The 24,814-nt window shown below is 31.1% G+C and overlaps 2 protein-coding genes across 2 annotated transcripts; both read left to right on the plus strand.

The window, feature by feature from the left end:
- Nucleotides 1-17,214: 17,214 nt before the first annotated feature.
- On the plus strand, nt 17,215-18,646 carry LOC145091718 (Tetratricopeptide repeat (TPR)-like superfamily protein). The gene is made up of 3 exons (XM_079029495.1): nt 17,215-17,825; nt 17,943-18,115; nt 18,210-18,646. The coding sequence occupies exons 1-3, from the start codon at nt 17,274-17,276 to the stop codon at nt 18,331-18,333; spliced, it is 849 nt and encodes a 282-aa protein (XP_078885621.1). The 5' UTR covers nt 17,215-17,273; the 3' UTR covers nt 18,334-18,646.
- A 4,675-nt stretch (nt 18,647-23,321) lies between these two features.
- LOC145095092 (uncharacterized) lies at nt 23,322-23,759 on the plus strand. Its single transcript, XM_079033033.1, has one exon. The coding sequence runs from the start codon at nt 23,322-23,324 to the stop codon at nt 23,757-23,759; it is 438 nt and encodes a 145-aa protein (XP_078889159.1).
- The last annotated feature ends 1,055 nt before the right edge of the window (nt 23,760-24,814 follow it).

A 24,814-nucleotide genomic window follows, 5' to 3' on the forward strand; every position in this document is an offset into this window, starting at 1 on the left:
TACCTGCGACTAATATGTTGTCCAATAGGAAGTCCCAAGACTGAAGTAAGTGTAGGAAGAGCAAATCTGAACTTGGCAACATTATGGCTAAGTTGTGTGCTCTTAACAAGCTTGAATTACTTAAAAATTCCAAGGTCTATGGACCATGTTTATTCACAACAACACATAAACTTATAGTTAATTCTTTCAGAATAAACCAGATGGACCCCATAAGCTAAAATGAAACTTGGGATGTAACCATTAAAAAAAATAATAACATAAATTGAGTTTATTTTATGATGCACCTTTGGTTTTCTTAGAGGAAAAAAGGATGAAAAGAACAAGGGTAACAATGGAAACAGTAAACCACTTATTACTGAAGGATTTGAACCTTCTTACTATGTAAATAATTACTCATGTATGCCCTCATGTACATTTCAACAACCTTTAATCAGAATATTGACTTTATCTCGGACATTTCATCATGCACCTTATGTGAAAACCTTATGTTCTTCCCTTCTAGCCCATTCAAATGTGTAAAGTGTTGTACCTGAGCAAAATACACAATTGGGTAGGTTAGCAATAAGTGGATTTTATCACCACCTTTTCGTTGAGTTGGATTCGTTAAGTGGGGTGAGGCATGAAATCAGGTGGAGGGCGAACTCATTAGAGCGATGGACGACTGTAACTCCTTGAACCCGAGAAATAAATCGAAAATATGTTTGTAGGGTCGAAATACATGTTGGACGATCGAATAACCGGATGTTAACTCAAATCCCCAACGATCCCCTCAACTCCAACATACTCTTCGGACAAAGTTTCCGGCGAAATTGGTAGTGGTGGATACGAGATACCGAAGAACAGCTAAAGATGAAGATTTGATTGGGCTTGATAAACTTCACTACCGATTAGAGGATGTTGGTGTCTCAATTGATAGATGCGAGTACGAGGAAGAAAAAGGTTGGGTATATTAACTTAAATGACGTCGGACATAAGGAATGGGTAGCTAAACTTATATAAGGATACATTCACTTTTCCCGTATATATATATATATATATATATATATATATATATATATATATATATATATAAGCTAGGTTCATATGTGGATGAACAACTAATGTGTGGACGTAAGAATTAAATGTGGACCAATCATTTTCAAAACATAGATAAGGGTAAAATTGTAATCTTAACTATTAATTAGTTTTGATATTAAATAATTAAATTATCAAACCCTTTAATTTAGGTAAATTAAATAAAACATAGAAGATGTCAACCTCAACTCCACCACCCCCTCTTTCTCCTAGAATTAGCGGCCGCATAACACACTCTATTCAATCGTCCACCAAAAAATTCAGCAACCCTCTTTACCGCCATCCCTCCACCGGCTCCCACCCTTAACTTCATTTTTCCGGTGTCGGGCCCCTTCACTGACGATGATGGTATCCCAACCTAAGAGGTAAAATCAAATGTGTAATGTTGGTTTCTGACATCGATGGTTCACGCTTCCAATTCCAATTCTAAAATAGATTGTAAAGTCGATTTCTAAAATTATTAAAATGTTTTTTTGTACGTGTGGTCTAAATGGAATAACAAAAAATTAGTTTGGTTTTTATGGACCGACAAACATAAAAGAATAAAAAGATCGCTTTGCTTATCCCTTTCGTTCATGATTCACTTCTGTTTTCCGCAACAAATGATAACCAAAGCAAAGTTTTTGTTTTTTTTTCTTTGCTATTGTTTGTGGATGTTTTTGCTATTAGATCAACAATGCATAAACAAAAAAATAATATTTGTTTTTTTCTTTTTGTTTGTTGTTTTACCAATTCTTTAGTTTATTGATTATATTGTAGTTATGTGTTGAGCTTATTCACTTGTTAATTTGTGAGATATGTGAACTTTTTGTGTTTAATCAAATCTATTGTTGTATATTTTTATTTTATTCAATAACATTAGTAATTTTTTTAGATTTATATAATATTTTGGTTACAAATATAGTAATGGGTATAATCAAATGGTTATGCTTAACTGGTATTACTAATAAGTAATGCATTCTGATTGATTTTTTTAAGAATCTTAATGTTGCACTCTGATCGAATTTTAGTTAACTATTTATATGTTGAATATGTAGATTGTTCACAAACAACAATACAAAATATTTGGCAAATCAATTGTGGATTATTGCTACCATATCCTTTACCAATCTCTTGAATTGGTTCATAAGTTTTATCAACGTTCAAGCATCTTAAGCAAGCCTTATAGGAATAGCTTGAAGAATGAATCAAAGATCGATCACATGTTTGAGAATGTCGCCTTTTCTTTAATAATTGTTTTTGTTATTCTTTCAGAATGTTGTTATTCTTCAAAAATATTTTTTATATCACGTTTATACAATGTAAATATTTGGTATATTATTAGTTCAAGAAATGGATTTTGTGAACTACATTCTTTCAAGAATTGATTTTTTATGAAAAATAAAAAAGTTGAATGGATTTTGTGCATTAAGAAAATTTTGATATCATATTATAAACATAATCTTTCAGAATGCACACCATACTCACTGTATATTCTTTCAAAATGTTTGAATTAAGTAATACATTATCCCATGAAATCATTTTTTTAAAATGAAGAAAAATCAATTATCCCTTAAAATCATTTTTTTTAAATCTATCTTAATTGACTAAAATACTCCTACACTGAGATTTATGTGATTATTTTATTTTCTTTAACTTAATAATATAGGTAAAATCATTTTATTTAAATAACTAAAATCATTGGTCTACATTCATACCTACATCCACACAGTATATAAAAAGTGTTTCAGTTCTTCTACGACTCTCCAAATTATGTAATTAATCCAGATATGTTTGTTTAAAATGCGTTTTATCTAAGTTGGTACTAAAAACTACTAATAAGCTCTAGCAAATTCTCTTTTACCAAATTAATTAACCAAAACAAGCTATTTAAATTAATTTTAACTTTCTACTAACTTAATTAAAATAAGTTCTTATATAAATCAGAAAAACAATATTATGATCTGTGTAAAACTCCAAATAATATTCAATACTTCTCACAAGCTCGAAAGTGTAAAAATATATGATTTTCAGTTTATATCAAAATTAAAACCCAATGCAGAACTAACCTGATACTTATTACTTATTACCAATTGATTAAAACAATTACATATTTTAACAACTTATTAACTACATTGACTTAATCTAATCATGTAATCAGTATAATGAAAATTAAAAATAAAACATTTATGGAGCACAAAATTGAAACTAATAAATAAAAACACAAATTAAAAATCAAATCTAATGATTAATCACATAAAAGTCAAAGTCTTTGTAGAACTGAGAACTAGGGTTTTTAGCTAGACATAGCTAAATATATTTAAACAATAAAAATAAGACCGTAAAGTAAAAATGAATAAACTAAACTAATTGGTTGAGTCGCAATCTTCAGATCTTTGTAGATTGTCGGAAAACGTCAAAAACGGTCGAGAATCTTTTAATATTCGTCTGGATAGACTATGTAGCAATTTGTCTTGATCTAGAAGTAATAAGGGTATCTATAGGGAGTTGGCAGAGTCAAATAAGGATTCTAAGGTGGATAGGGTCGCGTTTCCCAAAAACGTGTTCGTGAAAAATACTAAAAATTCAGAATACTGTGTTTGGACATCGTTTAATGAAGTATATCAACATTTTGAGAATTTTGGGTCAATACACGATTGTGTAAGAGGCACACATGATCGTGTAATGGCATATTAGGATCGTGTAACTCTTTCAAAGTGATAAAAAAAATCGATTTTAAGGCTCTGGAAATCTTCGAGACCAAAACACGATCATAAACATGATTGTATTTTGGCATAGGTGATCGTGTTTCTTGATCAAGGTCCTCAAATGGTATTTTATATGGTCCAAAAAAATTGGGATGAAAACACAATCATGTAACTTTGTTGTGATCATGTGATTGCAAAAATGCATGATTCGGACCCGAAAACTTCAGATTTAGTTACTTTAATCTAGCTTCCAGCATCCTCGAGTGTTTTAGATCCATTAAGGGATCGTTTGATAGTTGTTAACTAGGTTAGAGTTGACTGGTTTAGAAGTTGACTAGATTAGAAACTTTGACTAAGTTATTTTCTGACTGAAACTTGTTGTTTGATTTTAAATCTAATTGACTGTGTAAAATGACTATATTACATTCAAACAAATTTTTTTTATAATATTTTATTTATTAGTAAAATTATATTAGAATAAATTACAGAGATCAAGATCAAGTTATTAGATGATGTGTTATTAAGAAATATAACAATTAAACAATTTAATCAATTTGATTCGTAAAAATATGAAACTGAGATCATTAGTTCAATCAATATTTCACATTTCGATCCAATTAAACCAAACGTAATTTCCATATAGATAGTCTAAAATATAAAAGGCTTATAATCATTAAAGTGTTAAACTAAAGAAAAATCTTGGTAAAAGACTTGAAGGTGCACATGTGACACCAAAATCATGTCTTTGATTCCAGCAGACCCAACACCCAAATATCTACTATTATCCTTATCGTTTCTCTCTCCCCAAATCATCGATTCTACATGCAATTGCCATTGTTCTTGTGTTTCTACTTACTTAAAGATCTACATCTCTCTTTTTATGAATCAGGATTCGTTTATTTTCCATCGCTAATTCACTCCATGAAATCCCGATTCATAGAGAAAAACAAAACTTGGGTCTTGAGTTTTAGTTTAAGCACATTGAAAAATCGATTTCAAAGAATTGATGAATCGATTTCAAGCATATGAAGAAATCGATTTCGAATAATCAATTTTACAGAGAGACAAGCATTCCTAACCTATCGATTAGGTAAAAATAGGAAAAATCATACCACTTCTGGAGGAGGAGCGATGTGGGAGATTGAAGGAGCATCGAGGGTAAAGCGTGTCTTTTTCTTCATTCTGCCCCAGTCAGCCATGTTTTTCCTTTGGACTGAATCAGCACAAAAACGAGGATCGAATCAACATTTTGGACCAAGTCCAAGATTGTAGTAGAAAAAACAAACGCACAGACCGGAGATTTTTGACCGAGTCCAAGCATTCAACTCAGTCTGACGGTGCATCAAAAAGCCCCTAAGTTCCAAAAATGCATCCAAACTGCTTCTAGAATACTAGTCGTCTTTGAAGTACCTAACAACGACATAAAAATATGAATAATACGGAAAATCTAGCGAAAAACATGAACTAACCATTATTACACTAATACGGACATGAATGCATAAAATACAATACAAAAAACTACTAAAAACTAATAGAAAAGATGCATAAAATGACATTTATAGTGAAGTTATGTAATATGCGAAAAATGGATGGAAAGTTGATGACCTCTGAATATCTCCAAGTAGATGATCAAATTGCAATATATGCATGTTTTGACACACTATGTGAAGTTTCTTAGCCAATATTAGCAACATTAATATATGAAATATGAAAATAGTTTAAGGGGCGTTTATGAGAAATATATGGAACACTTATAAGTGTACACGTACTCGACGAAGACGAACCGAGATATTGTAATTGAAATGGAGAAATGACAACCAATATACTTGTTGCTTGCATACTTGATATGTAATTCATTTGTGTATACTGAGTTGGGAATGATCTGTTGTTGATAGTATAATACTGCGTAGTGCTTTAATGTAAGAAAATGGATTACAAGTGACTAAAGATAACTATTATCTTGTTGATGATGGTGACACTAATAAAGAGTGATTCCTTGCACCTTTCATAGGTCAAATATATCATTTGAATATTTGATTAAATGGGCAGAAACCGGAAAAGGAAGCTTGTTGTGGTCATGCTTTATGTGCTCAACTTGAGTTCTTAATATAAACCAGAAAATGGTTTTAAACCTAGATTTTCAATATTGTGGAAGACAACTAGTTGTCTCACTTTCAAACTCTATCATACAAGAAAATCCTCATATAAAGTCACACATAAAGATGTTATAGCGTAGTGTGTTTGGCATGTGTAACATGTTAGTCGGAACAATACAAGTGGTTTTGGATTAGATTATATGAACAACATGCTCGAAGCACCCTATCCTATTTGTAAAATACATATTCTTTCAAATACATATTCAGGTACGCAATTTCATTTATTAGTCCATAATCATTTTTTAAGTTTTTTCCTTTTATTTGTATATGATCATTTTTTTAAGATGCATAAACTTACAACAAAATGGAGAAGTAAGAAATTTCCTCATTACTAGGAGTTATGTCATGTAATGGGAAAATATCATGAAAATGGAAGAGATGCTCACATTAGTTATATTATATCCAAGATAAATAGAGTGCAACAAGAGCATTTCAATCAAATACAAAGAACCAGAGATGGATTATACGATATAAATACGCCACTGAACTGTTGATGATTTTAGTGTCACCATGTCATTTTAAGTAACTCGAACTAACATGTGAGCTAAGGGGCTTCATGATTTTGTACTCTAATACATGTACGGGGGTTGTGCGGAGTGCACGCATGTATAAGATCGAGTCCGAAGCCGGTTCGACGACTAGTCGGGGATCCGGGGTTTCCAAAGGGGCAGCGCCCCTTTGGCGGGGTCTAGGGACAGCGCCCCTAGCGGGGTCCAAGGGGCAGAGCCCCTGGCTGGGCTGTCATTAATATTAGGGTTGGGCCATCATTAGTTGCATGTGGGAACTTAATGGAAAACTCAATTTCTTGAGGGTGATTATGGTAAAACTAACGAAACTCGTTAGTTTTGGTAACCCTAATCCGAATTAATATTACTGGCTTCCAATGCAATTAATGACGGCCCAACCCTAATGAAACTCTAATCGTGTTTAGTATATAAACAACTCTTCTTTTCAGAAGGGGGTTATGTTCTTTAGCACTCGTTTTTCATCACACATTCACATAACCTTTTAGCATAGTGACTTACGTTTTCTGTGCCTAGAAACGTAAGTGTCCACTTGGATTATCCTAGGCTGAATTTCTTGTAACCCAGATATAAGGTAGAAATATCAGTTCGAAAAATGATATCACGATCCAAGTTGGTATCCAGATCTCCACCATAAACCCTAATTTTCCCAACATAAACAATCCTTCATATGCTCATTCTAGAGAAGAATCAAGCATACAACGAAAGAGAAAAATACAAAACAGTTGGGACTTGTGATCCTTTTATGAAGAGCTCAAGAGCTAGTAAGATTCGGCTAAAATAATTGGCTAAAAGATTAGGGAGGTATTAAACATTTGCGAGAGTTTTTGGAACATAAAGCAATAAAGATGTAACTTCATCACAAGGTTTTTTACGAAGATGACCGAAATTGAGGGTTTGACTATTTGTGAATGTGCCAAGGTTGGATGTAATCTTTCACAAAATGAGAAGTTTATGGAAAGTTCTTAACGATGATGAAAAACGCAAACTTGGATGGATGAAGAACGTGATTGCTAATGCTGCTTCATATTATATATGATGAAATTTCGATGATTTATATTTTTTCAGTTGGCAATAGTAAAAAGAAATGTGTGTTTTTTTTATTTAGCTAGCGCAAACATTGATATATACTTTTACAAAGCTATTTTCAATTTATTTATATTTTTAGCCGGATAAAAATATTGATATTCTAGTTTATTTAATTAATGCCATACGTATATATATTTTTTTCATAATATATGTTTATTATAAGAAAAAACATCATAAATGGTCCCTGTGGTTACCCAAAATCTGAAGTTTAGTCCTCGTGGTTTAAAAACCTCAAAGATGGTCCCCGTGCTTTCAAAACTTTTGATATTTGGTACTTTTTGTTAACTCCGTTAGTTTTCTAACGTTAAACGAAGGGTATTTCCGTCAGTTAACTATCCAGGGACCTTTTATGAAGTTTGTTTTATTTTATTTATTTAAAAAGAAAAATAATTAAATTTAATATCCAATGGGTCTCTCTCTCTCTCTCTCTCTCTCTCTCTCTCTCTCCCTCTCTCTCATGTCGTCTTCTTCCACCTACACAACCAACCCACAACCAACCTGTCTCCACTTCCTTTCTTCCTAGATGCAACAATCTCTCTACCCAATTGTGATCCATAACTTTTAAAGCTTCATCTACCACCTAATCCTCCAAAAACGAAACCAACATTCTTCGTCCTCTCCATCAAGGTCTGCTATCAGGCTCCGACAAGTGAGATCGATGTGTCAATGGTGGTTGCCCATCGATCACCGCCGTATGACCAGATCCACGCCATTGAGCGCCGATCGGATCATACGAGTCACTGATTTCACTTTCCCTTTTTTTAAGAATCATAACAATCAACAACTTGTAAGATCGAACACAAAAGAAAACTATTTTCACTCACTTACAAGTGTGTGAGTGTGAAATTTCCAATCGCTTCTTGTGTTGTTTCTTCAGACTCTTTTATGTTCGCTTTCGTTCATCATTCTACTTTCATGTTACTTTTTATAATTTGTCGCATGTAGATTGGATTTGGTTATAAGGAGGCTGTGATGATTTCGTTTTTTGTAGTTGATATGAGCATCAGATTGGGGGGGGGGGGGGGAATGGTGAAATTTCTCCTGGCAGGGCAACCATTGTTGCAGCCATGACGATGATAGCCCTTAATTTCTAGCCCTCAAGGATCTGTGGCAAGAGAAAGACACAATAGAAAGATTTCAGGGAGAAAGGAAGTCGTACAAGCAATTTCAGTCTTCTTCATTCTGTTGATACTGATCTGTATCTGATTACAGTGAATACATTTTCAAACCAAATGAGAGAGGGATTCCATATTTGGGTTTGATTTTCTTGCTCTGTATTTGATTCCAAATCTAAGTATATGTATCCTTGTCTTTATCATTCTATGGTTTATCAAATGGAGATATAAGTCATACCCTTTTCCGGTCATCTTCACGCTGCCATATCACAACCAACACCACCACCTGAAATCAATTACAAGAGGAAAAAGGGAAGAGAGAGTATCGATATAGGGCTACGGAGAAACAAGTGCATAACAAATTTTTGTTTTGGTGAAATGTTTTGCATGATAATTTGGTTTGATAACAAAGGAAATGAGAGAGAGACACAGAGAGAGAGAGAGACAAAGAGAGATAGAGAGAGACCCTTGGATATTAAATTTATTTTAAGAAAATAAATAAATAAAAGAAAACTTCATAAAAGGTCCTTGGATAGTTAAATGACAGAAATACCCTTCGTTTAACGCTAGAAAGCTAACGGGGTTAACAAAAAGGACCAAACATCAAAAGTTTTGAAAATACATGAACCATCTATGAGGTTTTTAAACCACGGGGACTAAACTTCAGATTTTGGGTAACCACAATGACCATTTATGATGTTTTTTCTTATTATAACTTTTAATTGGATAATGTTATGAAATTTTTTAAATTATATGGATTTTGTGTCAAGGTATTTTTGTAATTAACAAAATTTAATTTCATTCATTCCTTGATTATTTTTGTTATTCTTAACCGGTCTTAATAATGTTTCATTACATTCAAATACAATAATTAACTTGTTGATTAATCGGATCAAGGCCGGTCCTAAGCAATTTGGGGCCCGGGGCAAAAAAAAAATTGGGGCCCTAATAAATTTTTTTTAAAGAAGGGTGACGTCTCTAGAAATTTTTATTAATTAATAAAAATAATACAATTGAAGGCTGGAGACTGCCCACGTATAAAAAGAAAAGACTTCGCGACAGGCCCCGGAAACCAAACAACCTAGCATCTAGTACAAAACAACTAAATTAAAAGGCGTGCTCTGAACCCTAATGCATAAACATCACAAATAAAAACTAAAGAAATAAGTGATAAAAGGCAACCAACAAACTAGATAACAGGCAACAAACAGATTAACAAATAGAAGAAAGTGTTCTTTTGTACCTCATGTTGTTGGCTGCCTGTGATGCTGATATTGTGAGCCTATAAATAACTTTTAAGCACTTGTCAAATGCCAATTGAAAAGGCTCCGCAGTCACAACATAAAATTCTGAAGTTAAAAACAAAAAAAAAAAAAACAAAGAAAAAGGAAATAAACATTCTTACATTGAAAAAACTGAAATTAAATAATTGAATAACAAATTAACTCTAAAAAAATCAAGAGACCACTTACAGTGAGAGTTACAAGGATTCACAATCACTCAATTAGAAGGTAATAAACTTGGATTTGGATAAGTTGGATTCTTAGATTCTATGCAGCATAAAATTCTGAAGATTAAAAAATTTTCATCAAAGAATATCAATATACCACAGATTCACGGAAAAATTAGAAATTTCAATTCAAGTTATAACTTACAAAAACATAAGAAATTTCACAAATCACAAATTCACAATCATAGATTTCGGTGGAAATACTCAGAGTCTCAGATGCTAATGGTCTGGTGACTAGCGATTCTTAAAATCTCAATGGTTTGGTGCTATTCCAGTCTTTCCATAAAAAAAATGAAACTTGGAAATCGAAAATAGAAGGGCAATAATCAGGAATCGTGAAAACTGAAACCAAGAAGCAAATAATCGAATGTTGAATGTCGATTTGAGAATCAGATACCCTAAATCAGAAAAGATGTTGAATCGGAGAAGAAATCAGAGATCGAGATCGATTCGACTGAAATTGAATAAGAAATAGAAGAAATTTGAGTTCTGACCGTTGCTTACCTTATCGAATCCGGAGAAAACGTTTGGATTTTCCATAGAAATTTATCGTTGAAGATTTAATTCACCTTGGAAGTCGGACATCATCTCTCGCACGCCAGTCGCGATCGCTCATTCCTCCCGCTTCCTTTTTTGTTGGTGCATGATAAGAGGATTGGGCTTCAATAACCCATCCAATAAGCTTAAAACTAATGGGTTGCTGCTATACATTTAATATAAGAAATATAAAACAATGGCCCTATGGCATTTGGGGGCCAGGGCGGTCGTCCAGCTTGCCCATGCCCATGGGCCGGCCCTGATTAATCGATTATTCTTATAATTTGTTTGTTTTCCGTAATAGGAAAATCAATATTAATCGAGCCTCACTGTTATTAAGTTCAAATTTGGCTACTCGATTGCAATTTTTTGTTAGCTTTTTGCTAATTCGTTTTTATTTATAAAAAAAAAAAGTTTATATATATATATATATATATATATATATATATATATATATATATATATATATATATATATATATAGAGAGAGAGAGAGAGAGAGAGAGATTTAGGTTCACATATAAACATTATATATTGTGTGAATGTGTGACCAAATATGGTCCAATCATTTCACAAGGTAATTTAGGAATCTTCGAATGAACTAATTTATTATACAAAAATAACAAACACATAAATTAGGAAGGAGAATCAAGATACGTTATATATTATATGAACGGTGAAGGTGATGGTCCGAACCTAATTTCTCCCTCTCATTTTCTTCTCTATGTGTGTGTTTGCCTTTTTTATCATGTTGGTTCTCAAGATTGTGATGGCTATCAAGATGATGGTGATAATGTTATTTTCTGGATTGCGAAGAAGGTGATTGTAGATGGTGTATTGGTGGTGGTATTATCATCAATTTTGAATTCCATTAGGGTTTTGGAGAAGAGGATGGTGTGCCCAGTGAAGAAGATGGTAGATTTAGGTGTGCTTGTTCAACAGATTCTTTAATAATATTTCCAATGAAGAATCTCACATGAACTTTGAGAGAAATATGGTTCACGAGATTCATGATTTCCAAAATCCCAGAAGAAAGATAAATTTTGATTTTTTTTTCTTTACATGCATTCTTTTATTGTTTTAGAATTGTTCCATTACCTTAAAAAATTTATTCCGATAGAATCTCTGTTTATGTCAAAAAGAATTTTTGATTTTTGATTTAGGGTTTTTGTTTGTTAGTTAGTCGTATTTATTCAATAGATTCTTCAAGAATGACTATTAAATTACCAATTTTATAGACGAATGTATGATATGGTATCACTAAATACATTCTTCAAGAATGTTCTCTAAACTCTTAGTCGTAATCACATTATTGTAGGGTGTTTTTACATACTTACAGAATGTGATAGTGTTTATCTGAACAAATTCTTCGAGAATGTCTTTTTTTTAATATTATGGGAAATATAATAGAAGTATAAAGTTATAGATATATGTTGTATCTTATAATAATGGTTCTGATGATCGTTTTATAATATAGCAGGTCATTATTCTACTGAAGAATATGAAAGGCCAAGTTGATGGTTTTTAAAGCATTTCATGGTTACAAGGAATCGAAGTATGAGAAGGGGGTTCTGGAAAACCAGAAACCATGTAATAGTATAATAGTAGGAAGGAATGATGTGTAAGTCATGAATAGATGCAAAATTAAGAAATACATGTTTCTAACTGAAGTTATAGAGAGGAATATATATTTATAGAATTGCAAAATAGTTCTCTGATCATGATAGTAGCAATTATCTTATAAAAGCAAATTATCATTGGAATTTTGGTTTCATTTGGAACAGAATTTTGTTTTAATGTTTCTGTTACATTTTTGTTTATTATATTTTTCACATCTTGTTTTTCTTTTAATAACGTGATTACAATTTCAATCAATTTGTATTGTTATCTCAAAATAACTATATAATTTTTTATCTTCGTTCTTTCTTATTAATGTCTAAGTGGAATAGTGTATATTCTTAAAGAATATATAATAGTATAAATACATTTATTCTTAAAGATTGATATGTCAAATGAATGTTCAATATCAAAAGAAATGAACACTATCATTGCAAAATGATCTGTACAAGTACCGGATATTACAAATAAGGATGACAAGATCAATCAATCTTTGCATGCATTTGTAATTCGATTACAACATATAATTAGCCTTTTATTCAAACTACTTGTCATTTTCATATATAAATCAAATTAAAGTATCTAACTACAAAATATTGGGTTCAACTTCTTCTTCTTCTTGTATTGATACTTGTTGTAGAGATTATGCTTCTAAATTAACTTGAGACCGTGCTCCTTGTATATATTCACCTGCTTGATTTCTTTTAAGTTTCGGTGCTCCTTGTATTTAAACTTCAACTACAACAAAAAATTTAATCATTCACATTGATTTTTAGTAACTTCTTGTGCTTATTCATGTTGAACTTCTTCTTCTCCTATTAACACTTGTTGTATATATTCTGCTTCTATATGGGTGAAACATATACATATAAATTCGAATTAAATACATGTTTGCATTCTTTAAGTATATAGAAAATATCATGTGACATATATGAGTGAAGAAAACATAATAATTTTCTAAGTACATACCATATAGATTCATGCTATTTTTTGTTTGTAAAAGAAATAAGTAAAATACGTTGCTATTCTAAGACAAGTATATTTAAAAAAAATATTGACTAAGTCTTGTTAGTTTATTGTATTCTGAATAATTATTTTACTTTAAAAAAATGAACTGAATCCATTATCAACCATTTACACACATAATATGTGACTCAATATTTTAAATGTGTAACTAGGTGAATGAACAAATGACCCCATAATAATCAAAGACAATTACAAACTTATAAACACTACATTGTTTAAATTGTCTTGTTGCCATATATTCTTGTAGAATTAAAAACACTAATATGTTTTACTTGCCTTGTTGTGATATATTCTTGTAGAATTACAAACTATAATATGTGCATACACAAGTAAAGACTACTACGTTTACATATCATAAATTCTTGAAGAATAATCTGTCCCAAAATAAAGTTTTTTATGGGTGCATCAGCCATATTTCAGAACTTCGTTTTGAAGTTCAACCGAAGCTTTGAACTTGATCGATGTCGTCATCATTCTTGATTCTCGACAATGTTCTTGATTTCCAAGGACCTCGTCGTAGTGTTTATTTAGGTTAACAAGATTATTGTACGCTTCTTCTATTTATACTGAGTTCATGATTCTTTCATTGCATATCGTATGTACAGATTATAATATTTCACCATGTTTTCCCAATAACAAGGAATGATAGATAATGGAATGAGAAAAAATGGAACCGTACCGAAATTAATTCGGCTATTCCTTTTTTAAATTCCTACAGATTGTTAAAGAATTAATTAATTCTATCCATTCTTAGCATTAGATTTTATAATCCAACGGCTCATATGAAGTCTTACAATCACATAATAGTTAGGTTTCACATTTAATCCTAACCCTATATATATATATATATATATATATATATATATATATATATATAGAGAGAGAGAGAGAGAGAGAGAGAGAGAGAGAGCTAGGTTTAAATGTTTCTAGCAAATATTGTGTGCCTAAATGCACCAATCAGAATTTAGGAAAAAAGAAATCATTAATTAAATAATAAAGGGTAATTTAGTCATTATGTATGTACAATTAATTATATTCCAAAATTATAATCCCTAAAATAATGGGTCAATTTCCCTTTAATAGCATTTAATCAAGATAATTAGTTTATAAACCCTTAAAAATCATCGTTCGTTTCATCATCGTCACCATAAAATGCCGACTTCCACCCAAGCAAAAAATCCTTCATCCTAGGGTATTGTGTTCTTCCCTTTTCGATCCTAGTAAACACCCTCTTCACCGACGACCCTCCACCTGCAGCCACCAATCCCTTCGTTTTTCCGGTGTTGGTCCCTTGCACCGACGATGATGGTGTCGCAACATATGAGGTGAAATCGAATATGTAAACTCGATCTCTACAATCGACGGTAAATTTCCTCCTGCTAATTTCTGATTTTACAATCGACCATCTTCCATCTCCTTCTTCGATTAAAACAGTTCCTTTTTGAAATCAGAATCGACGGTAAAACAGTTTCCATGGGGCTTCATTCTTGCTCTATGGGCTTTTTATCCATCGCCACTAAAGACCCTCACTTCCGATACACTGTTTCCACAGAGAAAGATCGAGTGGGAGAGAGGTAAAAAGTCAACACCGCCACCACCCTACTATGCACATCCAATTACCTTTACCACACTGGTCGATCATTGAAGCCTCGATAGCCTCTATTTCCCATTTGTTTATCCCATCTTTATGTTGTTTATGCAAATCTCAATTTACATGTTGTTTTAGTGGCTTACAAGTTGTCCAAGTGTTTGATAATAAAACATGCCTTCCAAGTGTTTGATAAAATGTCAAAAAGAGAAATTTTTTGTGTAAAAGATGCCAGTTTGATATGTTTTTTCATATCGATTATTCTGTTAGAATATTCAACAAAGAATGTTAAGAATATTATGCAACAAGTATATTATTCTGTTAGAATATTCAACAAAGAATATTTATATATCTTTATGTTGTTTATGGAAATCTCAATTTTCATGTTGTTTCAGTGGCTTACAAGCTGTCCAAGAGGAAAGTTGATGAGAAATTGCATTTACTGCATAGCTTCCTTTTAGGAAAACGAACAAAGGTATAAATCAACAAATTAAGCAATCTTTTTATCTTTTTTATATATGAAATCTAAGCTTTTGTGGCTTCTGAATATTATGCAACAAGTATATTATTCTGTTAGAATATTCAACAAATAATGTTAAGAATATTATGCAACAAGTATATTATTCTGTTAGAATATTCAACAAAGAATGTTATTTTTTTAGTCACATTTTGTGTTAACATGATCTTTTCATGTATTTATATTTCAAATGTTTTGTTCGTTGGATATATTCTTGATAATACAAATTCTTTAAGAATATTCAAAACCATTCTGCAAGAATAGTTTATTCTATAAAGAATATTATTGATGTATTTTGATATAATTGTAGTTAATTATTTATATGTTTAATGTACAGTTGTTACAAGTGTATCACTACAAAATATTTGGCAATGAATTTGTGATAGAAATGACTTGAAGACCTGATGGAAAAGGCTTGAAGAATGAATTAAAGAATGATCACACTCATTGTTTAAGAATGTTGTTATTTTTTAAGAATTACTTGTTATTCTTTCAGAATGATGTTATTATCAAGAAAATGTTTATTCTTGATAATATGTTGTATAATTCTTTAAGTATGTTTAATATAAAAAGTATATTGAATGAAATAATATTCTGCAAGAATAAACCGCAAATATATTTACTAGTTTACTGTTGACTTTTTGTCATTCTGACAGAATAAAATCGGTTATTATTAAAAATAATATTAAAATTTAATTAGAATTAATTTAAAAAATTCAGATTTTTAAAAAATAAGGGAATTAATGATCCCTTAAAATCCGAAAATTTCCTTTTTTTAAAATAGGTTAATTGACCAACATACCATTTTGCTGAAATTTGTGTGATTATATGATACATGCTACCCTATGGTAATATCATAGACTCTCAGATCATGAATGTTGATTCTATTCATCCAGTGGTCCAGATCTGTGCATTCTGACACACAATAATTACTAGAAACAATATAACCTAACCCTATATATATATATATATATATATATATATATATATATATATATATATATATATATATATATATATATATATATATATATTATTTATTACCTTGTCTGTTATATCACTTGATTTAATTCATTCAATTCCATCGTACTAAAGAAACTAATAATTACAAAATTCGTACCAAAATATCATGCAGATATTATTAGTAGGAAGGAGGCAATGAATCAAGATAGGGATCATATTCATATGTAAACGTAACTAACGTGGGGCATCGCTTGGCTGCTACTCATTGCTTTTTTATTTCAGACCACATGCATCTGTCTCACTTACTCCAAACCGAATGCGCCCATAAGTTTTGCCTTATATTTTCTTTTTCAGTAAAAATTAAATCCAAAACGATTTTTAACTTTGCATCTACTTTAATAATAACTTCAACTTATCACTTTAATATTAAAAATAGATGGATTAATTGAAAATTTGTTATCGTTTTTAAATGTAGTTTACCTAATTCTCAGTAATTTCAAAGTATAAAATGCATAAAATGAAAATTAAAACAAGAAAGTAAAATACGAAAATACCCGTACAGTGTAAGGTGGGGTCCAGCTTTAGCATGTGAAACGCCGTCTTGAACGGTGGCACTATCCACGTCACCTCGTGTTCACGTCTTCTACGTGATTAAACCCCTTTTTGAGAGTCTACGTTTCCGTCAACAGTATGCACATGTGCCCCCATACACTCTCACGTGCATCCTTTTACACGTGTCCTCTAATCTAACCGACGCCGTTTATTAAACGCTTGTTAGAATCCATATATATACAAACCTCATAAACCCTTCACACACAACACAATCACTATCTATCTTATATTTATATTAGAAATTTTGATTTTGATAAAAATGACGGGTGTACTTTTCCGGACCGGTTCAGGACCGATTCACTCGTCCCTGTTGCCCGGTTCAGCGAGAATCGCCGTTCCTCTTCGTCACGATTCGTTTTCCGGTGGTGAGAAGATGGATTTTTCGGGTTTGTGTTTGGAGGTTAACAACAACAACAGTCGTCGGAGAATCACTAGAGCTATATCTGAGCCGAAGGAAATTAATAGACTGAGGTCAATCAGTACGGGATCGCAAACTTTTCCGGAAATGTTACCGGAGGTGGATGAGGAATCGTTGTCGGATGAGGATGTAGTTGGAAGTACTGGAACGTTGAAGTTTGCGGAGAAATGTTTTGATCGGATGAGTTGGATACCGGGAAGTGGAATCTCAGTGGAGGAGACGCAGTTTTCCGGTGTCGGTAGTGGAAGTGGACGAGATCGCGATGGTTTCGGTTCAGGAGGTTCTTCTTCCGATCGCGAACGGAAGAAAATCGGTGAGTACTATCTTCAAATGTTGAAGTCGAACCCTAACGATCCTCTTATCCTACGGAACTATGGAAAATACTTGCACGAGGTATACATAATTAATTCGATCCTTTTACGTACTTCTCATTCTTCTTTCAATCGACAATTAAATTGGTGAATCTGTTCTTATATAACTAACTAAGTTTTTGTGTTCTTGGAAGCTCAGGTAGAAGGAGACAGTGTTAAAGCGGAGGAGTACTACGGAAGAGCGATACTAGCGAGTCCTGGAGACGGAGAACTTCTATCGTTGTATGGTAAACTAATTTGGGATACAGAGAAAGACGGAGAGCGAGCTAAATCTTACTTCGATCAGGCTGTTAGCGCATCTCCTGATGATTGGTACGTTACGTTCATCATCGAAACAGATTTACACGAAATAATTCATAAATGTAATGAACTAACTTTGATCGATCTGGAAATTACAAAATGGCAGTATGGTGATGGGATCATACGCGCAATTCATGTGGGAAGCAGAAGAAGACGAAGATGACGAAGAAGAATCTGGATCTAAGGTGACGTTGCTTCCTGCATCACAACCGATGGTTTCAGCGTTCTAGGTTCGAATCCATCTTATTTCAGATTTTCTCTATCTCGATCTCCTCATGCAGTTGCAGATAGATTGACGATGATTAAGTTGCTAACATCGATGTACGTTTAAGTATATGAAAAATATAACTACTTCAAAATAAAATCGGAATGATTATTATCTGATCTAATTAGCCTGATCATAACTTTAGATCTTCCGATGCTTTTATCAATAGGAATGAATTGTATTAGATGAAAGAGAGAAATCTGAAATTGTACAGAGCACGATGGCTATGGTGTACGGCCAATCAGTTTAATAAATTTAAAGCTCTCCTTTAATTTTTAGATTTTTGTTTTATATTTTTAGCTTATTAAATGTATTTTTTAGAACCAAAGGTGCACATATATATGAAGCATATAAATTTGAGTTTTTTTTTTTATTAATGTTTTTAAAAGCAATTAGTAATACATAACAAAAATCAACGTGAAACTTTATGTTATAATATTAGATATAGATAGATGACTACTAGGGAGGGTTTGGAGTACAACTGATGGGTTCCAATCACAAGAAAGATGACTTATGAGTAAAGAAAGGCATTTGAATTTTTCTTATTTTGCTCAAAGGGCTCAAACTAAGCCATGTGAAATAGTCAACATAAAACTTAAATAGATTAATGTCAAAAATCATAACCAATAGCGCTTATTGAAAAAAATGTGCGTGTAAAAGGATTAATGTCAAAAATCATAACCAATAGCGCTTTTTAGATCATTTTTTTTCTTTTAATTGCACCGTTAAATAGATTTAAGTCATCTTTAATGGGGTGAGCATTTGTATCGGATCGGACTGGCTCTTGGAATGAAACTATTTTATAAAATGTGTTGAGGTTTACCAGGTCCAGATGTTGTTCCTGGTTCTTAGACGTAAAAGTGAATATTTGAACCGGAGTTGGCCAGACCGACTCTTGGACCGGACTTGCTTTACAGAATTTGGTGAACCTTTCACCGAACATGTTGAAGCTTAACAGGTCCTATTCTCTATCCGGTCCGGTCCAAATGTCCAAAATGTCCACCTTTATGTTTAACAGACTAGTTGAACAATTAATTTTTAACTGAAATTTTAGTTAGTAGTTGATAAGTTAGGGCATCCATAAGGACGGACGCAAAAATACATAGTAGGTGTTGTCGTGATGAAATATATGAAAGATCTTGTATGTTCAAAAGTCATTATAGAATGATATTGCTAATAACGTATAATCATATAGGGTCACAACTTATAGCAAGTTATCATTTATTGATTATTTATTAGTATAAATTGATTATTAATAAATATATCAGCACTTGCATTTAATTGGAAATTATTATTTAATTGGAAAATTATTATTTCATGAAAATAATATTTTGCTAATTGAGAATTTATTATTTATGGAAATAATATTTATTGGAGAAATAATAACTTATGAAATATATCATAAAATATGATTATTTGTAAGTTATATTTATATCTTGATAAACTAATTAGAGTTTATTTATATAAAATGTAGTTTAAAATATATATATATATATATATATATATATATATATATATATATATATATATATATATATATATATATAGGCATGAATAAAGAAAGAAGCACACCATCACTAGCCCCTTTGACCATAGTGGACAAAAATTAAGAAGCATGGGCTTTGGTTGCTTTTTCTTTGTTTAATATTATCTCATACTTGTTAGAAAGGTGCTCCATGCTTTTACTATATATCAACATCCTTTGTCTACATTGGATGGATTATAAAAGGGTGGTCTTGCAAGTAAATGGTACTAGTTCTTAGAAGCTTCCTACCTCTACTTTTGAAGCTGAAAAACCGAGAACATTAAGACTTTATAAGGCTGCCAAATTTTGAGCTTTACAAGCTCTCTTTCTCTTCTATTCTCTTGCAAATTGGTGCTAGATTTGTGTCCCTTAGTTTCTTCATCTTAGAACATATATTTGGTATATATTTCAAAGGATTATAAACAACTAATACAAGTGTATACTAGCATGTTTTGATGGTTTTACTCTTGTTTGGTGGATACTTCTAGAGAGCTCTTAATTTAGAGTTTAATGTCATCTTCATCAACTTTCAACCTCCCATGAGAATCAAAGTCTTCAAAGGTTGTTATGATTTCTCTTCTATGGTTGTTTTTTTAATCTTTCTAACTATTGCAAAAGATCATTGGTGGGTAAAATAATTTTAGTTTTATTCAATAATTTTAAAGCGTATGTTGTCATTTTTACCGTTTGTGAAACCGGATTTTATTAAATAAAAATCTAACAATAGGTGTTGCCGATACATGAAAAATATGTAAAAAATCGCAAAATGGAAAAAAATTTCATTGCGGACAGAAAAGGTAGTTGTTGTCGGTGTCACACTGGGACCCTGCTAAAACCGTCATTGGGCATCCATAATAGCTTGAACTTATTAGAGTTTAATAAATTGATATGACATCCTATAATGGTGAAGTTTAATCAATTAAATGACATTTATATATGTCATCTCATTCAACTCATCCATTAAACAATGCATTGTGGATGCTCTTAGTTATAGCTAAGAAGATAGTTTATTAATTAATAGTCTTTGGTAAAGACTTATAAGGTAGATTGCAATGTAAAATGACATAAATGAATATTTAAATATATAAAAAAAAAGTATATACAATTAAAAGCATACTTGAAAAAAAAAAAAAAAAAAAAAAAAAAAAAAAAAAAAAAAACTCTATAAACTTATCCAAAGTTATCATAAAGAAGCTTGACAAAAGCTAACTTATAAGTTGGTTTATAAGATAAAATAACCTATTTTTGTAGTTTATCAAAAACTAACTTATAAGTTTATAATCTAAGATAACTTATTTTTGTAGTTTTATCAACCTGATAAATTACAATAAGCTATTCTACAAGCTATGCTAACAAGATGACAAAATAAACTTTAGCATTTGTTATTTTCGGTTTTCTTGCATCAGATGTAATGCAGCTCCTCAATAGAGTTCAACGAATCATTCACAATAAATCTAAAAGATTTGTATTTATATTTTATTTTAATTACAAATTAGATAAAATAAAACATATATTGACGGTGACTAAAGATAAATGAAAAACTCTGCCATATTCGCCATAAAATTAATATCAATTTACCTAATTGCATTCCATTCTATATTGCAAATCCGAAAAAAACTTTATATTAGTTTTGTGCCTAGATAACCTCCACATTATTGAAACATTTTATATGGTTTTTTGCTTCAATAAGATGTATATAATAGTGGGATTCCTACATTAAAATGTACATTAACTTTTCTAACATTAAAAGAAATCTAATATAAGAGGTTTTTTCGTATGAATTAAATAATAAAAGGCTTTAAACTTTAAAGTTTAGCTAGTCGCAAATTTAATAAAATAGGTTTTTAATAATTTGTGGGGTTCGTATATATTGAAATTATGGAGAATATATATATATATATATATATATATATATATATATATATATATATATATATGTGTGTGTGTGTGTGTGTGTGTGTGTGTGTTTAGCAAAACTAGTTGTTGGCTGACAGCGGGTAGCTGGTAGCGGGAATCTGTAACTTTTATTTGTTATATGAGTGTTTGGAAGCTTTTGAAACATATAAAAATACATAAAAGAATAATTGATTAAATATAAGAAAATATATAAATATATTTTTAAATATAATTATGAAAATTGATTTCAAAAGCTCAGTTGCGTTTTGTTAAACACTACATGAAGTAGTTTTTAGATTTAGAACGTTTTGTTTAATCTAAAAGTTAAATGTTCGTACTACCAAACAAAATTTTTTGTTTAAATTAGAGCGTTTTGTCAAAAGTTAAAAGTTAAAAGCTCCAAAATGTTTTGTACCAAATACATAGTTTGTCTGATTATTGTCAATAACAACTTGTGTTTTTTTTCCTATTCTAAATCCATCCATCGGTTTATTACTAAAATATTATCATTATAATAATATAATGTTATAATAAATTAGGACAAAGAAAAAATATAAAAATGTTTTTAGTCTGGCGGTATTAGGTATTGCGTTTTCTTTCTTTGAAGTCGAAGGTTAAAGTTTTATGGTGAACATAAGTGGAATTAAATGTTAGTTTCGGAATAAATTATATATTTATTTTTGCTGGTTTATAAAAAAAAATAGGTAAATTTGCACTCAAATCGAGATTATAAAAAAAAAAATTATAATCTATATGACCATTTATAAAGTTAACCCTTTTCGAAGGTAGGAGTCGACGTGTAGAACTGTAGGATACTAATTATTAGAACAGAACTGGGCCAAGTGGCCCTTTTGTGATTTGTAGAGTGAGTGTGAGAGACTGAGAGTTGAGACCACGAATCCACGATCAAGTGCCCCAAATAATGAATGATTTAGAACTCAGGCCGTACAAACCATAAAAATGACCAAATAACATCAGGAAATGCTACATGATGATCATATATTTTGTTTTTATCATAAAGTAGTTACTAATAGCTTTTGCAAGATAAACTTATTTTATGAGATTACTTATTGCAACGTTGCAATACTTAGAACTCGGATTAGCGTTGTATACTCAACTACAATACTTTATTTAGGATAAATTGAAACGTAATTAATTTTGTAAAAGAATTATATATGACAAATATTGTAAGATAATTAGGTTCTTAACAAAATACATTCGACGTTGTTAGAAAAATTGTTACCGTTAGTTTTGTAAGTTAACCGTTCATTGGTAAATTAGTTTTTCTACTAATATGCTAGTTAGCATCTTAGTTCTTAGTTAGCTTGGTTAGATCTCAGTGTTAATTCACTTTAATGAGAAGATTCTATTTTCTCCATTTCATCTTTACTATGTAATATGGTATCAAAGCTCAATTTGCTCGTTCTTCCAAAATTTTGAAGATCAGTATGTTTCTTCATTCATTCATTCATTCATTTAGTTATTCGAGATTGTTTTTGTTTACAATTTTGTTTTTCTAACACATTGAGATCATGTATGGATCTAATTCGAGTTCTAACTCGCAGAGTTTTGGATCACAAAGTTCTACATCTAGTGTATCTACTATTGATGATCTTCTACATCCTTATTATCTTAATCATTCAGACAATCTTGAACGTGTTCTTGTTTCTCAACCTCTTGTTGGTGAAAATTATCCTTCATGGAGTCAAGCGATGTTAATTGCGCTATATGTGAAGAATAAAACTGGATTCGTCGATGGAACCTTAGAAAAGTCGAGCTCATCTGAAGTTAACACGTATAACTTGTGGATGTGCGATAACAATCTCGTTATCTCATGGATTCTCAATTCAGTCTCGAAAGAGATTTATGCTAGTATCATGTTTGCAGAGACTGCTCATGAGATATGGAAAGATCTCAAAGTGAAAGATCTATATGTCCAAGAGTTATTAAAAAATGATATTGCTAGATAATATATGATCCTAAAGGGTCGTACTAACAACTTAGTACAATTGATTATTTATTAGAAATTGATTTTAATAAATACTCATAAAATCTTATAATTAATTGGAACGTATATATTTTATGGAAATATTAATTTTCAATGGAAAGTAACATAATATATCATAAGGTATGATCTATTAAGTCATGTATATTATTTTAAACTAGAAATACTCTTTTGTCTTTTACCTAAAAGTTAAAGTTTATATCTTATAAAGAGTTATAAGAATTTTATAAACTTCTCATCTCTTTTTATACAAAAAAATGAGACGGTTTCTAGGAAATAAGACATGGTCTTTTGAATATAATAAGAGAAAATAAGCATGACTTAGGAGGTATGAGAGATATGTAGGCCATAAGGTATGAAGTATTGAAAGTGTTAGGAACTCTTGGGGTAATGTTTTAGCTTTATGAAGGTTTTCATCCCTTCATTTATTTGATGTTAAACCGTAGCTTGCATGCTCTCCCTCATTCTCTTTAGTTTTTGTTAAACACTTAAAGTTGCTTGCATTTTGCTCTCTTTAAGTTGTATTTTTGTTATGCACTTAAAGCTTAAGTGCTTAAGAGTTTTTAACTAGCATCTACATCAAGTTGAGTTCTTGTTGGTGGATTTCTAAAGGTGAAGTTCTACTTTCATTCTACCTCAACATTCAAGCCTCCCCTTGAGGATTCAAATGCTACAAAGGTTATCTTTCTTATTCTTCCTTCTTCGGTTGATGTTTTTCTTTCCAATTTTTTTGCAAGAAGATTTTTGGTGGTTTAAACTAGTTTTATGTTATTCAAATTTTAAAGTCTTCCGTTGCCAAGATCTTAATTTTTTTAATTTTTTTTTAATAAAATCCCACAACTGGTATCAGAGCCGGTTTGCAAGCTTGGTTAGAAATTTTGATTATTTAAATAATCTTGTTTTTTTGGAAAATATGGATAACTTGTTTTTGATAGAAAACAAGTTCATACATATTTTCTATGACAACTTTATAATTGTTATTTCATGTGAAAAAAATTTCATGCATATTTTGTCATTTAA

This window comes from Lactuca serriola, chromosome 3 (assembly GCF_051521515.1).
Source record: "Lactuca serriola cultivar US96UC23 chromosome 3, Lser_US96UC23_V15, whole genome shotgun sequence".
Classification (NCBI taxonomy): Eukaryota; Viridiplantae; Streptophyta; class Magnoliopsida; order Asterales; family Asteraceae; genus Lactuca; species Lactuca serriola.